This window comes from Dermacentor silvarum, chromosome 2 (assembly GCF_013339745.2).
Source record: "Dermacentor silvarum isolate Dsil-2018 chromosome 2, BIME_Dsil_1.4, whole genome shotgun sequence".
In the NCBI taxonomy this organism is placed as follows: domain Eukaryota; kingdom Metazoa; phylum Arthropoda; class Arachnida; order Ixodida; family Ixodidae; genus Dermacentor; species Dermacentor silvarum.
In genome coordinates, this window is record NC_051155.1 from 249625764 (window position 1) to 249641888 (window position 16125).

General features: G+C 43.7%; 1 protein-coding gene and 1 long non-coding RNA gene across 2 annotated transcripts in view; both read left to right on the plus strand.

Moving 5' to 3' along the window:
• LOC119440793 (tetratricopeptide repeat protein 14-like) overlaps positions 1–16125 on the plus strand; it is a 58328-nt gene that overhangs the window by 5107 nt on the left and 37096 nt on the right. The window contains 3 exon segments of the mRNA XM_049662582.1: positions 445–563; positions 696–772; positions 14726–14848. Of these exon segments, the coding sequence (XP_049518539.1) occupies positions 445–563; positions 696–772; positions 14726–14848 (319 nt within the window).
• On the plus strand, positions 1496–7543 carry LOC125943350 (uncharacterized). Its single transcript, XR_007465762.1, has 2 exons — positions 1496–5672; positions 6730–7543. It is a non-coding gene; the product is annotated as an uncharacterized LOC125943350 (long non-coding RNA).

A 16125-nucleotide genomic window follows, 5' to 3' on the forward strand; every position in this document is an offset into this window, starting at 1 on the left:
CTTTTCTTGATATTTCATGGTGCTTGCGCTTTGAGGGGTTAACACAGTGCAGAATGCGCCGAAGGCCAAGTGCTTGAATTGCATTGCTGGACTTACTTAAAGGTGGTACCAATATTCAGGCCTGCAGCACCTGAAGCAATATTTGCATGGATCATGGCACTGGATTTGGCTCTGTAGGCAATATACATCATTGACTTGCAGCATGGAATGAACAAAGACAACTGCCCAAGGAACATGTTACTCTTTCTTCTGTAGTTAGTCTGTTCTGGTGCTATTAGTGAATAGTGCACCTCGGATTCCTACAGTACATTATGTATCAAAGGTATCTGATAACATGAACCTAGATACACATATGCATAAGCAGCTGCATTTCGGAAGTACATGAAAATATTAATCTATGTTTGGGCCAGCTGTTATTAATTTATTTTGTTGTACTTGACTCAGGCTTCAGGATCCAGCGAAACGGTCAAAGTTCATCCGTTTTCTGGCACACAAGGCGGACATGCTGTACAAGTCCTGGGACTCTGTGCCTGTATGCTCCACAACAGATGGCGAAAATGAAGGTGATTGTCACTGCATACTTTTTCAGGCTCTTTCTTCCTCCTTTTTTTGTTTTAACTTGTGTTCTGCATAGTTTGTTGTTTGGCTCAATTGATACAAGCACTGACCTGGTTCCATCCTTTTTTACTTTTCAGAGCTTTGTGCTGTCATGCCTCCTTTGGAGAGCTTCATGAGTGTGCCTGCCAGTGAACGGAAGAAACATTTTTTCGAGGTACCAATCAAGAGCAATGCTGGAATGTTTTGTATTCATATTGTCTACTGCAGTACCAGGTGGTAATATCTTGTGTCTTCCTATCACTGAGGACAGTCAAGTGAGCACGTATCTATGAAGTGCCATTTTTGGAAGATTTTTGACATTAGATGTGCAAGATTTTACAGCATACACATGCACTTAGTAGGATTTATGCAACCTAGAAATACATAATGGAGCTCGATTTGTTATTCAATATATTTGCATATCAGCTGCACTTGAAGGCGCTAAAGGCACTGGCATGCCATACATCGGGGTGGCTGTACATCGGGGCGGCCTTGTGAGAGGCGCTGGCAGCACACCAGCACAAAATGAGGAGAGGGAATGGCAGAGCGTTTGCGGCTCACTCTCTAGGCATGTTGTTAGAGGAGGCATTGGACAAGCAATGGAAAGAAATGCAATGGCTGTAACATTAAGTAATGGGAAGGTATGAGTCAAAGAGCAAATAAGTGTTGCTGATACTCTAGTTGAGATTAAAGGGATAGTGTGTTGTGGCTGGTCATGTAATCTGCAGAGCACGTAACTGCTGGACTAAAAGAGTAACACTGGCACCAAAGGAAGGGAAAAATCAGTTGTGGAGGGTTAGGTGCGGCGATAAGACTAGCTGAGGCAAAGCAGAGATAATTGGAGATTGCTGGGGGGGGGGGGGGGGGGAGGCTTTCCTTGTGCAGTAGCCATAAAATAAGCTGCTGGTATAAATGAGCTGCTGGTACTATTTGTGGATTCTTAGATGGTGAGGCTAGCAGAACCTCTGATGTCTTGGTTTATGACTGGACAGTGAACACCTAAATGCCTTGTTTGGATCGCATATTTTCTCGCATTATAGGTTTTCTCATGCTTTCGTGCCTTAGGCTTTTTTTTTTTTTTTAAAGACATGCCAATAAGATTCTTCTTGTGTATTCTCATGTAAGGAGCACACTTATCTCCCTTAAATTTGGGTCCAAATTTATTGGCCGCACCTCATGCACAAATAAGAAGTAACATTTTACATGCATTGAAAAACAGCCATGCTTGTTTTCGTATGCAACAGTGATGAGGAGTCTTATTTTAGCCTTGTTTGCTACCTCATTTTTTTATCATTGGCTTGTAAACTGTGATGATGGAGCAGCTGAAGTTGAGAAAATTGCACTTTTCTAGTGTGCTGTTGGTAAAAATCATTTTTCGAGATGGGCATTTCCGCCGCAAATTGCAGGGCTTTCTGTTGACGCAGCACAGCTCTCTGGGCACTGTAGTAAAGATGTGAAATCAGAGTTTCAGATGGCTGCAGGGCAATTAGTGCAATAATGTAAGTGAGCAAAAAAATGAAAACCGAGTTTGTGATTTGTTACTGCAGGCATGTAGCTAGCAGGGTGCGCGCCTGTTGGCTGCCGTTGGCTGCCACAGATTTCGATCGTGTGTGAGCTGCACATTTATTTGTCCTGATGACACTTGGCAATTATAGCGCTCTTCAAGGTCTGCATGACTGGCCTGCTTCTTTTTAAGTGCCCTTGCTGCTGCAGAATAGTGACTGGGAAATGATTTGTGCAAGATAAGGGAACCCGTTTGCATTTCTTTTTCTTCAATAAATTTTTTTCCGGCAGTGAAGCTATGTTGTATTGTAAGAGGTTTCTCTGTGCTAAAGCTTGTCAAAATGACCTAAGAAACCACCCGAAAGAACAATCGCTGAGCTGCCTTGTCCTTAAAGAATGTGAAGGACCTGACGTCAGGAAGTACCTATTTGACAGTGGTAAAAAAACGAGGTAAAGTTAGTAACAGGAGCCTAAAATAAAAACTGTGGTTACAGAATTAAATGTTGATATGTAAATGGCTCAAAGATACAGTATTGTTGAATGTACTTTTCAAAATGGCAGTAAGTTGTATTGAAAAAAAAATGAAAAAAAAAGGGGGGCGGGGGAAAGAAACATATTTTTAAAGTGAAACCCTTCCCCCTTCATCTTCTTTCGCAAGATGTCCACCCCACAAAAATTTCATAGGAGTACTCTGGCCCCGCCAATAAATCACTTCCTTGATGCAAGAGTCGCTGACACTATCTGGAGAAAGGAATCAAAATTGAGCCTTGGAATAAAAAGTGACACGAGTCTGCCAAATTGTTCATTGAAAACTTGTATAGCATTATTGGATCAGATAAATCTTTTTATGAAGGTACGTGATAATTTTTTTCTTTATTCTGAAGAATTCATGGGTACTAAGAAAGGAAAAGAAAGCAGTAAAGATTCACTGTATTGCTCGGATGATGGCCCCAGCAAGTCTATTTTCAACAATCTACACTTATGCTTGGTGCAAGAAATGAGTTTCACTCAGCCTTAGTTAACTCAAGGCAGAGCGGAGGTATATCTTGAGATCACTCTTGTACTGTGCATTTGCATGCAAACTTGACTGTTACACTGTATCCTTTAGCTCCAAATTCGACCTCTTTAATACCTTGAACTTGCCCCGACAGCATTCGGTAGAACGAAAAAACACTTCGAGTTGAAACCAAGCTGCAAACCACAGAGCAAGCTACTTACTTTGGAATGAAAGTTGCCGATATTCTAGTTAAGATTAATCATTGGGCAGATTACGTAATGTGTAGATTGGGTAGCCGGTTGTCTATTGTCGGAAGTGAGTAATAACTGAATGTTTATCAAGGGAAGGGCATTGCAGTCAAGGACGGTAGAGGATTAGTTGGTGCAATGTGACTAGGAAATTGGCAGGCATGGGGCACAATTGGCTAATGCCAGATGGACAAAAAATGCGTCAGATCCAATGCACCTTATTGGAATATTCATACAGCAAAGCTTTATTTAAATGCATAAAGAGTGCTGAAACCTGTCCTAGTTATGGCGATGTTAGTGCACCGTAGGCCCTCGCCCAAACCACATCATGCACACCTGCTCTAGAGCTAGTTGGCGTTGGCATGATAGAGTGAAATCTTGATAGGATCTTCGTGGCGAACTGGAAAAATAATCCAAAAATAGTATTATCCAAAGCGAGCTCCAAAATGTGTGAAAACAGGCTTGGTGTCGAACTCGCTAGCAAAGCTTCCTGTGGCATTGAGTGGTACTGCCCCACATAACATGCACGTTAAGCGGAGCAGCATCACACCTACTGCAGCCAACACACTTTTATTCAGCAACTTTAAAATATCTCGGCAGTTTTCTTTGAACGTTATTTTTTTTTAATGTCCGTAAACAAGTTCTTTTGGAAGTTAAAAAAAGAAACTACCGTTTCCTTACTCAACTGAGCATTTGCGATGAAGCCCCGAAGAGTGTCTAACGCTGAGAGTGTATCGCCAGCAGTTGGCCACCGATTGCCTCAGAAGCTGATGCGAGCAGACGATACTATGAAACAAGCGGTTCGGCTGACATCAAATGAGAGTACGAAAATCCGCATGACACCATTTACCTGTGTGTACGTCAGTGAAGAGGCAGCTCTAAGTGGTCTCCTTTGCTCGTGGCTTATTTATCGCCACAGCACGCTGCAATTTAAAGGCCGGAGTACATGGAGCGAATAACCGGCGTCCGCGTGACGAACTTCGTTGGGCGGCGAATAACCGACGGCCGGCGTCAAGAAATTTGCCGTCCGCAGCCGATCTGCCTGTCCAGACATTTTCGTCCGGCGAACGCCGCCGCCGGAAGCGTCTAGCGCGCAGCGGTGGACGATAGCCAATCAGGAGGCACTAGTTCCTGTCGCAATGCATGCTGGTGTTTCGCGCGCGCGCGCCTTTTCGTGTCGTCTGCAATCGTGTTGGTGTTGCCGCGTCTGCATGTCTCTGCACCAATTGAGTAGTTCCCAGTATGATCTCTCGGGAATCGTTTGTATTTGTACATCCCATATCCGCTGATCTGCGGGGAAACAGACAAGCACTGCAAGCTCTCTACAACCACCTTCAACAGAAATCTTCTGATCTCAGAGGCCGCATGCTGTCGTCATGCCTATCTCCCGACTTCCCCAATAGATGGCGCTGGCATCGGATATTTCTTTCGTTAGGCTTAGACGCGTTTGAAACGAGAAGCGATCTTGAAAACTACTCAAGGTTATCCATAATACTCTGTCGTAGAAGCGGCCTGAGACTAAGCGAAAGCCGTTTACGCAGTCATTTGCTACCAACGAAGTGAATTCTACAAGGACAAGGCCAAATTCAGTTCGAAGCAGGCGGCCGGGACCACAGCCAACACGGCGGCCAACGCGCGGCGGCGTTCGCCGCATGTATCGCGACACAGCGAACATTCTGCGTCATATCGCCGCGTCGTTACTTGACGCGTGAAGTTCGTCGAGAAAGTTCGCTCCATGTATCCCGGGCTTAAATCGATCCAGGACCGATCCCTCCTGCGGCACAAAAAACCTGCTTTGCGGCAGCTTTTGTGGCGTGGGCTTTTTGCCACAGCCAACGGACAGTGCGCGTTTTTCCGTTAGTGTGGGTGGCCCATAACACGTTCGTGGATCGTCAGAATGTAATTTAATCTGGTACACTTGAATACAAAACTACGAGTTTCTGAAATATCAGTTTGCAGTCGTATTATCCAATTTCAGGTGAAAACGCGATCGTATTAACTGTATGAAAATACATTCTCCTGTGGGCTGGTGGTCGGGAAAAGGAGAAAAAAAAAGTATTATCCCGAAAAACGTGTTACACAGAAATCTCATCGAGATTCCACTGTATTAGTGCGATTGTCTCCTAATATTTAGAGCGTCTGGATGGTAGCAGCTTAATGGTGAGCTGTAATTTTATGTTTTCACGGCATGCTCCAACTCGTGTTCATTATACAATTGAAACTCCATATTTAAAAAAATTCCATCTGGCATCAAAATAATTTCGTTATTAGCATATATTCATTACTTGCTTATATTGATACGAACCATTTTAAATGTGCTTTATTATGTCTGATAATTTGTTACCGTATTTACACGATTGTAGGTCGACCCATTTTTTCAAATTTGACAATCCAATGTTGGGGGGTCGAAACTTAGAGTCGAAATCGAACCGTGTACCGCTAGTAGTGGCAAGATAAACAAGAAATCAGGGACACTATGGCGTGGTTACAACTGTGCACCTACGTTTCCATGGTTACGGTAGAAGCGTAGCGTATTAATTTACCGTATTGCATACATTTTGATTGCGCGCACCACGAGCGCACGGCTCTTCCATGGAACGTTCCATTCTATCATGGAAAAGCCGCCGTTTGTGGGGTATTGGTAGTTGGCGGATGAGCCGTCGTTTGGGGGGTATTAGTAGTTGGCGGCAGAGCTTTTCTTTGAGATACGATTGTTTTCGACGGCCGCGCGCATCTGTCACTTCTGCTGTTGTGCAGAACTTTCGACGCTCGTTCACAGCAGCGTTCAAACGGGCTGCTATCCTCCATGCCGAGGAAACTAACAACTGCGCAGAGGGACGCAAGTTTGGGGCGCGATCTTGTATGCGTTCCAAAATGGAACGGAGGCGGTCCGTTCCATCGAGCCGCACACGATTGGTCAATTTGAACCGTGACGATCAAATTGACCAATCGTGTGTGGCTCGATGGAACGGACCGCCTCTGTTCCATTTTGGAACGTGTACAAGATCGCACCGTTGGAGTCGGTGAACGTGTGGTGCGGCAGTGGCGGCTTCAGCGCGAGGAAATTTGGGCTCCCTGGCTACTGAGTGCGAGTGGGTCCTCTCTGCGTGGGCGGCTGTACCGCGCGATGTCGGGGTGCAGTCGTTCGCAAAGTGTGGACTCGCACTTGATGACGACGTGCTGTGGGACCGCAGCAGCTATGACGGCAGCAGTGCCAGTGAGGTCGACTCTAGTGACGATGAGTAGTCTTAGCAACCCCATCAATAAATTTCCCTTGTGTGAATGCACTCGCGTGGTTTTTTTCTCCCCCCCACCTCCTTTTTTTTTTTTTTTTTGAGACATGCAATTTTAGAGTGGTCGATCTACATTCGAGTCGACTTACAGTCGTGTAAATACGGTATATCCATGATCATATTTAGGTTCAACTGTACTTTATTATATTGCATTCGCACTTTTTTTTTTTTCAAGCTTATTTCAATATAAAGATCTCGTTTAAAAAGCAACGGGTCCTTTTTCAGAGTGGAACAGCAGAACATTGACATCCTTCATTGCATGGTGGGGCGCATAAGTACCCTTGTGTGCTTGCGAAACTGAGGAGTCCCCAGTGTTTTGCAGTATCCAAATACCATCAACTGTTTACAGCTGATAATGTCTTCTCGGGATGTCGGTGCTGTCAGATGAGGGTTACTAGCATGACTTGGCTTCAGCTTGGTAATTGCGAAGACAAGAGACAGTTCAACAGAAAATAACAAAAATGCGTATTCTTAACAATTTTTTGTGCACTTTGTTTAGCGCTCTGTGTTCACTACTTTCCTGTCAGGACCGTTATGTCACACTGATATGTGCATGCTGTTTGTTACCTGGAAGTATTAGGCACACAGCGTTAAATGAAAGGTACATAAGGTGATCTTTGTTTGGGGACAAGTGTTATATGTTTCTTTGTGTATATATGTCATTTTATAAGTTATTCACGAGGTGTTAAAGCATAACCACATGAGAATTGCCTTGATAAATGTAATTAACTTCTTAAAGCTTGGGCTGAACATGTCAGCTTCTCTCCTATCCCACTTGGCTATTATTTTGCCAGATTATCACAGATTCTTGCATAGGAATGCATGAACTTAAAAAAGAAAGACTTGGTGATTTCTATGGCATTTTCTACATAGCCGCTGCAGGGTTGTAAATATAAGATAACATTCCATTGGGGGAAAAAAATAAATAAGGTATCATAAAAAATTGGTTTCGGGCTTCTTTAATTGTTGCTGTCATTACCTGTATGGACTAAAGCCCTGGTCATTAGGTAGGCTGAAATATTAGGAAAGCCAGTGCTTTTTGTATGAGGAATATTTTCCCTGCATTGGTGTGCTAAAAAACAATATGCAGAATGCATGTGCATTGCTTTCCAGAACGATGACAAAATGGGAAAGTGAGGGTTAGGTTACATTGGGGAGGGGGTGGGGGGGGGGCGACTTTTGTCAAAATTCTTCGACATGTGACTGGGCTTGGACGTCTTTCAGACTTGTGCACAATGCCTAATTACACAAAAGAAGGTGTTGATAGTAACGCTAGAAATTTTTCATGTTCGGACAAAATAAAGGAATGCTTATGAAACATTTTAAATTTTCTCACGCAGTCAAGCATTGGTGAATACTGTCAAGCATTCCAACTGTTGGGAGACTTGTGGTTCAGTGCAAACACATTTAAATAGCCATATTGTGAACCTTAATTTAGTAACATATGCCATATAACATTTTTTTTCTTATCTTTGTTTTATTGAACATCATGTATTTTTTTTTCTTTGACGCTAAATAGTTTTGTTCTACAGTTTTGATTTAATAAACTCCAGTGCATTGTGTGTGAATGCACCTGGAGCTTTTGTGAGATGCAAAATGAAAGCAAAACATCGCCTGGCATTAAAGTCATCATTTGCATGCATACTTTCAAGTTCAAACGTTGCTGCCGAGCTGTGAAAATTGCCAGCTGTCAGGCAGATGAAACAGACATATTCACCTTCTGTTGTGCATGTACACAAGACCACACACAGTGCATTCAAGCCACTCATGCTTGTAGTCATGCAGATATGCTCCCAAAAGCACCAATGGCCATTCAGAACTGGAACGATGTCGTACACTACCATAAGAAAAGCTGGATTTTGGCACGTATGCACTGAAGAGTTCTGGGCCTCAAATGTCGGCAACGGAGGTAAAACTGCGGTCATGCGGCCAGGTTTTCTATATACAAGAGGGATGCGAGAGCCTGCACAGTATCCTGAAGGAAAGGTGCTTGCTGCACGTTGTCGACAAGATTATGTGCGCTGACGTAATACCGGTTTCTAGAGCACCCTCTTCAGTCGATACTTCAGGTGAACAATGAAGAATGTTGGATTACTTGTGCCGTCCCGATTCGCGATCCCATTAAGGAAACGGATTAATATGCATGCATGCACCATCGAACTAGCGCACAGCTGTCGTGCCTAACACAGTTCTGCCACTTCTGTGATCGTCTACGCTCGTCTCATTACCTTGTGGGCATGGGTCGGAAAGTTCACTGAATTGTTTGCGTTTCGTTTGGCTCAAACATTTTCAGGACTGCTTTTATTCTTTTTTTTTTCTTGAAAAGCACTGGAGAAATTCGTGAAACAAAGACATAAATAGTCAGCGTCAGAAACACAAACGGCGTGTGCGTAGGTATAGCAAGGCTAGGGTCAAACGAGGAATTGGATATGGTGCCAGCCAGGAGACAGAAGCGCAGTCGGCAACAATTTATTGAATAGGGGACAAATTGAACTCAATGGAATAAAATTAAGGCAAGTTGTGATCACGTACCGTAAAAAATGTGTGAATGCAGTTCCCACAGTGCACACTGTTGTGTGTCCACCGCTTAAGCTCATCACAGAGACGCCTCTGTGTTTAGAAATGTAAAATTTTCATCCCTGGTGGACAGCAAAAATAGTTTTAGCACCAACTGTGCAACTACACAGTTTGTGCGTGATATTACGAAGGTATGATGTAAACCCACACAGTGTTTCATTACACGTCAGCTGCAACAACATTCATGAGTATTCCTTTCGTTCGCCCCTTGTGGCAGTGCCATCGTTGTACCACACGCTCTAAGGTAAAATTTTTCCTTTACACTAGTGCCCCATTTATTTGGTGGCAGTATTCTATTTCCTGCAGGTGTGCAGTTTCCCTGCTCCCCTGCAAGATCAGGTTTTAGCTGTAGTACATGGAAGGTCTTGTTTGCGTTGGCTGCAACTTTGCCAGTGCTAAAATTAACACTGCACATTACTTCTCTGCTGATAACTGTCATTACAGCGATGGAAACACAAATGGGCTGACACTGCCGTGGAAAATCTACTTCTTCTCAAAGAAATTGTACAAAAAAAGCAACGACGCTTAACCACTACTGTTTTCCGGAGCCGGTGGCCGTGCCAGAGCATGTGTAGGTGGCTAGCGGGTATAATGCTGCAAATGCGTCTCAACGCTCCTCGCTTTTACTTGTGACCATTAAGTTTAACAGCGTGAGCTACTGGTTCATTTCGATATTCACGTGGACTGAATGCATGCGTCGATCACTGTTTGCACGGCGGCGCAATCTGGAACAGAAAAAGTTACAATGTGTGGTTGGGCTTATAGCGACAAGCGACGCGACAGGCACACCCTGTCGCGCTGTCGTGTCGCGGAGTGGAGCAACCACATGAACGCGACATCGCGAAAAAGAGTAGCGACGGATTTACATTGTTGTGCGAATAAATGTTATCTTGCGCGCGTAAAGAAATCTCAATTTTATCAAAAGGTCAATGTTTTATCTAGACCTAGCTAAAATATGCTATCATCCCCAGAGAAAATCTGTCCCATGAATCCCCAGTGGAACTCCGTCCCATGCCGCCAGCGTAAGGTGCCGTGGCGCCATCTGTTGAGTAAAACTTAAAACACTTTCTCGGCTCTCGGTGGCGTCTCAGGCCTAACAGCGTCAAAACAAAACAACCGATCTCAATAATAACGACAAGAGAGCGCCGATGCTTAGTCTTCAGCTAGCGATGAGGTGAAGCGATGACTGATTGTACTATTTATTTTTCGCTGTCACAGCAGAGAGCAAGTTGCAAGAGCGAATTCAGATCGAAGCGGGCAGACTGATTGCTGCCATTGTAGCACGATGGCGCCGCCCGGCGATACTTTTGTTTTATATAGTAGCAAGATATCCGTGCCCGCTGCTTACATGTGTAAACAAAAAGCTTAAGCTTTCCATTAAGTATGAATCTTATTTTCTGCAAATTAACATTATCATTTTTCAGCTTTTGTTATGATTAAATTATTATTAAAAATGTTTGAAATTACTAAAATAGTTTATGCTGTGAACTGTTTTGGAATAGGTACACATAAAGATTACCACTGTTAATGGCATTAAGTTTATGAGAGAGCTTTATGACCAAGAGATGCCTCAAGTCTAATAGACTGTGTGTCATGTGATAATGCAAGAAAAGGCACCAGAAGCCGTGTAAATAGAGGCAAAAAGTGTTTTTCACATATGTAAGCCCTGCTTATTCCCTCAACTGCTCTGCAATGCCAGATTTTCTGTGAACCGTTGCCACCTTGTGTAACTTTTCTCTTGGTTGTTGTCATGAGGGGTAGCAGGTGTCCACGTGCATCTTGACAAGAAAAGTTGTCTACGATAGTGCACTTATGTTTTGCCTCTTCGAATATTTAAAAAACAAAAAAGCAGCAAATCCAACGAGTTGGCATCTATATACAGCGAAGCTTTTTTGTGAGTGCATAAAAAGTCGAAACACAAGTACACGCACGCACGCGCAGGCACACTAATTATACTGAGCGTTTTGTTAAGCGGAGTTGCTGACTACTAGTGAGCACGTCAGTTGCCTTGTACGCATCATGGTTTCAGAGGCAGCATGTGTATATGTACATTATGCAATTCGAATCCATTTTATCCCTAAGAAGCGTTTACTTCCTCGTTACTCTTCAGCCGTGATGATGATGATGCAATGCGGCTGAACCTTTTGCAACGGGCAGGCATGCCAATTGCACGCCTGAGCCATGACAAGAATAAAAAAGATAAAAATAAATAAACAAACATGAAAGCAAGCATACACAACTCAAAAGAGAGGAGGGGGGAGAGGGAAATGAAGGGCCACAGTGGTGTACGCATCTATCAACACTTGAGCGTTGCGGAGGTGCTGCAAGGAAACCAGTGGTGCATGTGCTCCGCTGTGATAGGTTGGCCTATTCGGCAAGGGAACAGCCAGGCTACAGCTCCCACAGTCACGAAAACCGGCGAGGTTCGCGAAGACTTCACTTAAAAAAAGAAAAGACACCGCATTTCCACGAAGTGAATGTTATATAATGAGTGGGTGAAGCACCGGGGGATCATTCGGGCAGAACGCCGGAAGCGTTAGCCGGAAGCCGGCTTCAGCTTCCGGAAGCCAGAGCTTCGCGTACACACACACACACACACACACACACACACACACACACACACACTGTACATGTGTACAGTATATACAGCGCTTATATAGCCCTTGTGCACCGCAGCACCCCTAGCGGTCTCCATGCAATACGAGCGACAAGGCTCTGCCCTAAGGTGGTTCGCCCCTAAAAGAAAGGAGAGGTGCACTTCTGCTCAGTGTTCCAGATATGTACACATTGGCAGAGCTTTTGTAGGAGTGTATATTTGCTGCATTGCATAACGAATGGTGCAGATAGCTTTATAGTGAACAGAATAGATAGCCATTTGTCAACAAAATTGGTGCCAAGGGAAGGGAAACTGAGTCGAGGGCAGCTGAGAATTTGGTGGTGAGAGGCCCGGTAAGATAAAAAAAAAAAAAAAACGTAACGCGGGTGTCAGTGCCTCCTGAAGTTCAGGTACCAGCTTGCCGTGACGTCATGGATTTTGGCAGTGTCTGTATTGAATTTTAATTGAGCCAATGACTGCTTTCAGCAAGTTTCAAGAATTTTTACTTAGCCCCAATGGCAAGAAAGAACTTTAGAGTTGTCACAGACGTAGGCTGGGGCTACAGCATGAAATTAAAAAAAAAAAATGAAACTTTTTTAAAATTTTTCTTCTAATCATCAACCTATTTCCATACAATTTATTAAAAATAGTGTTGTATCAGTTTAAACTGATTTAGTTTTGCTCTTTAGTGTCTCTTTAAATTTGTTTACCAGATGTTCACCAGGCAAGCAGATCGTTGGACTTTTGTGGGTGCACTGAACTTAGTACACCAGCAAAGAAGTGAAAGTTGAGAATGTAGCTTCAGCTATGTTGACATTGCCTGAAATGAAAGTACCAACATGCTTCAACAAGTACTTGTCTTAAGATGGTAAGACTAGATATTTTGACTGACAGGAAAATTAATGCCATTTTCTCCATTCGTGGTGCACAGCACAGACAATAGGTGACCCGTAAAACGAGCCATCGCAGGCAATTGGGCGCGCCGTCTGCTAGCGACGGACAATGCGGTGGCATGCCCGGCGCACGTGTTTTTCTACGTGGTTTCAACTGTCAGTTGTGTGAAGCTTTCCGTCCACTTTGTCGACCAGCAATGCCATACCATTCATGCAGCTGATTTCTAGGTTTCTGTTCACTCTGGGCGCGACGATGACGAGCCAAGAAAGGCAAGGATACGATTTTATTCATAAACAAACTCTGGTTTTCGTTTCAGCAGCCTTTTTTGTTTCTGCCAGGTTTAGCTCTACGACATTTCCCGCTGCTTGGACGCACCGTCACTGACTGCTCTGCCTGCGGGTCGGTCAGGCAGATGAAAAAGCTATCTTTATCCGATAATTTATAAAGTGTATAGAAGCATTACTTAAATATCGGGGGCCGAGGTGACGGCTATAGCAGTCTGGTAAATACTGCCCTGTGATTGTCGCTGCAACCGATATCGTCAGTGACGGCGCAGCTAGCGTAATTAGAAAATGAGGTGCTGAAAATGTTTGAAAACTGCGCGCTGTCAACGGCATTTCTTGGTCAAAACTCAAGGTTCACTTGAAGTGGTGGTACGTTAGAAGTTTTCGCTTTTTTGTCAACAAGATGGGGAAATGGTCGTATCGCCGACATGTTACGGCTGTGCATTATCTCTATCTGTATTCAAGGAACTAAGGTGGGTTAGTTGGTTACGAGTATTAAGTATGTATCTGGCAGTGTCCCGTTTAAATTTGCGCCGTAACACCATGTTTCATATTATCTCTCTATATATGTGCATGCGAGTACTGAAATAGTTATTGTTGCTTGAGTCAATGTTAGAGAAAGAAATATCTTGGGGAATCATTCCGTGTCGGTCCTTACATAGGCTCATTGCCACCTGATAAATGGCACTGTACGTTCATTTGCTTTTTCTTCACTGATGGCTCAGTTTTGGAAGTGGCAGCCATGCCTCTGATGCTTGTGCACAGCTGACTCAGCAAGGGACGCTGCAAGGCAGTAGTTACATGAGTTTACCTTCAACGCTTGAATTTGAGCAGCCAACGGCTGAACAGCCCACCATGGTTTTGCTAGGTGCCTCAAAACCGGGTAATCTTCGTGTATAACGAAGCCAAACTGCAAGCGCATCAATAGGCTTCAACGGCGAAGTGGTGGCGGCAGCTGCACTTCCACGAACCGGAAACAGCGAGCAGACGGCGCGTCCCAGAATCCCTCGCTTCTTTACGGGTGACCTATTGCTGAATTTCACTGCACGAGCTCCCTTACAGAGGGACAAAATGATTTAATGTGGTGCTGTTGCTTCTTATGGATTTGTGGTTTTCCTGCCTGACAGCTAACACTAGTGCTATAGTAAACTTCTGGCACTGCAAGTGAAAAAGTTGCAATCAGCTGAAATGTCATGGATACGTAGATGCTAGAGATGTAGAAATTTGTAGCAGCCATTGTGTATTAGTTTTATAGGTTAACGATATGGTACCAACATGCATCGGCTAATTTCACGTTTGTAGTTGTGAAGTGTTGCATGTATAAAGTCCATAAGCTTGGCGTGTTGTTGCTTCAGCAATCTTTCTGATGTAGGTGGTCCGCATAAAATTCATTCATTGGCCAACAATACCCGATTTTTATTCATTTGTTGTTTTTTTTTAGTTTGTGTGAAAGTAATATTCATTTGTTGAATTTTTGTTTCAGTGCACTTGAAATTCTTATATTCTTGAATGTGAAATTGAGAACATTATATGAAAACCGTGGCATGATATTTATTTGTATGGAATACTAACATGGAGTGGACCTTATGCTACTATAAGTAATAAAAATGCAAGATACTTGTGAGCCATTTGCTTAAGTCAAGGGCGTAAGTGTTCCAGAGGAGCAGTCCCCGCATCCCCCTTTCTAATGTGCCAAGTAAGTGAAACTGTGTGGCCTGGTGACTGCTTGTTTGCAGTGCCTGAAGAAGGGCGACACAGTGATTGGCCAAGTGAGCGGCAAGCAGGAGAATGGCCTCTTTGTCACCCTGGTCTGCATGGACGGGGGTCTGCGCCGTGAGATTCACGACCTTGCCATTAAGGTGAGTTTGCTTAAGTCGCTAACTCCTTCGAGGTCCTCTTGCTTACTCTGGCGTACTGTCCATGTGAAAGTGCGTTTTCTTTCTCTAGAGACAGCTTGAATGAAACTGACCACACATGCAAAAGACACTTGCTAGTTGATTGTACATCTTAAAACGGGACAGCACTAAAGACTCACTCTTGTATTCTAGAATGTTCAACTCAACATTCTTTCCCGACCCATCTTGGCTGAAGTGGTCTGCTTTTCAATACGGCCATTCTTGAGTGAAAACTTATTTAACCAGCTACTCTCAGCGTCTACCTAAATGCACTGGTGTGAAGGTGCATTTGTCAAGCAACACATCCTCCTCATTGAGGTTGCTGGGGAGCGTTACTGCAGCGTGAGGTGTTCCTTGTGGAAGTGTGATGGTATGCTCTACTCGGCAAACTTGAGGAAGAGCTTCGAGCTGAATTCTATGTAGGAATACAAGGCCGAGTTGTTGAAAAGCCACACAAAGAAGACAAGGTGCTCTGTTTACTCGCAGCTGCTTTATTCGTCTGATGGTTGAATGCATGATGCACAGATGAAAGTTCCGAGACGATTAAAACAAAACTGGCACACTACAGTCAACTGACAGATATTCACTGCAAGCAATATAGCTACCACTCAGAATTTGATGTGTGCTGTAGTGTAAAAATAACAGTAACCCATTGACTTCAGAAATCATTAAAGCCTACCCAATAATAAAACCGGAAGGTCACCATGTTTGTTTACCACTTCATGGCTTTGCTAAGAAACAAATCACGCCCGTCAATACTAAACTCTTGACCATGTGCGGTTCACGTGCTCACTTACATTGACTGCAGTGTGCCCATTTTTATTCCACGTGCATTTGGAAGCACTCTTTGTTTATGTCATATGTTTGTCCATCAGAAGAATGAAGCAGTTGTAGGCCGACAGAAAAACTGAAAATCAGGCTGGTTCATTCATAAACTGCAGTGCAACAAAGAAATCAAGCAATATGTGCTCTGTGTTTATTTCATTTCTGTCCATTACCTTTTGTTGCATTGTAGTCTACGTCTTTAGTCTTTAGCATTGTCCCGTTTTAAGATATACTTGAGAATCCCCGCAGTCCACAAATCGGATTTTTGCACTCCCAAGTGAAAAAAATAGTGACGTAGAGTTTGGTTAATGGGTGATCTGTCACAGTAGTAGCTCCTGACACTAATTTTTCTTTGTATTCACGAGAATTTTGACACCTAAGACAGCAGCCTTTGTGTGTGTGTGTGTGTGTTTTTT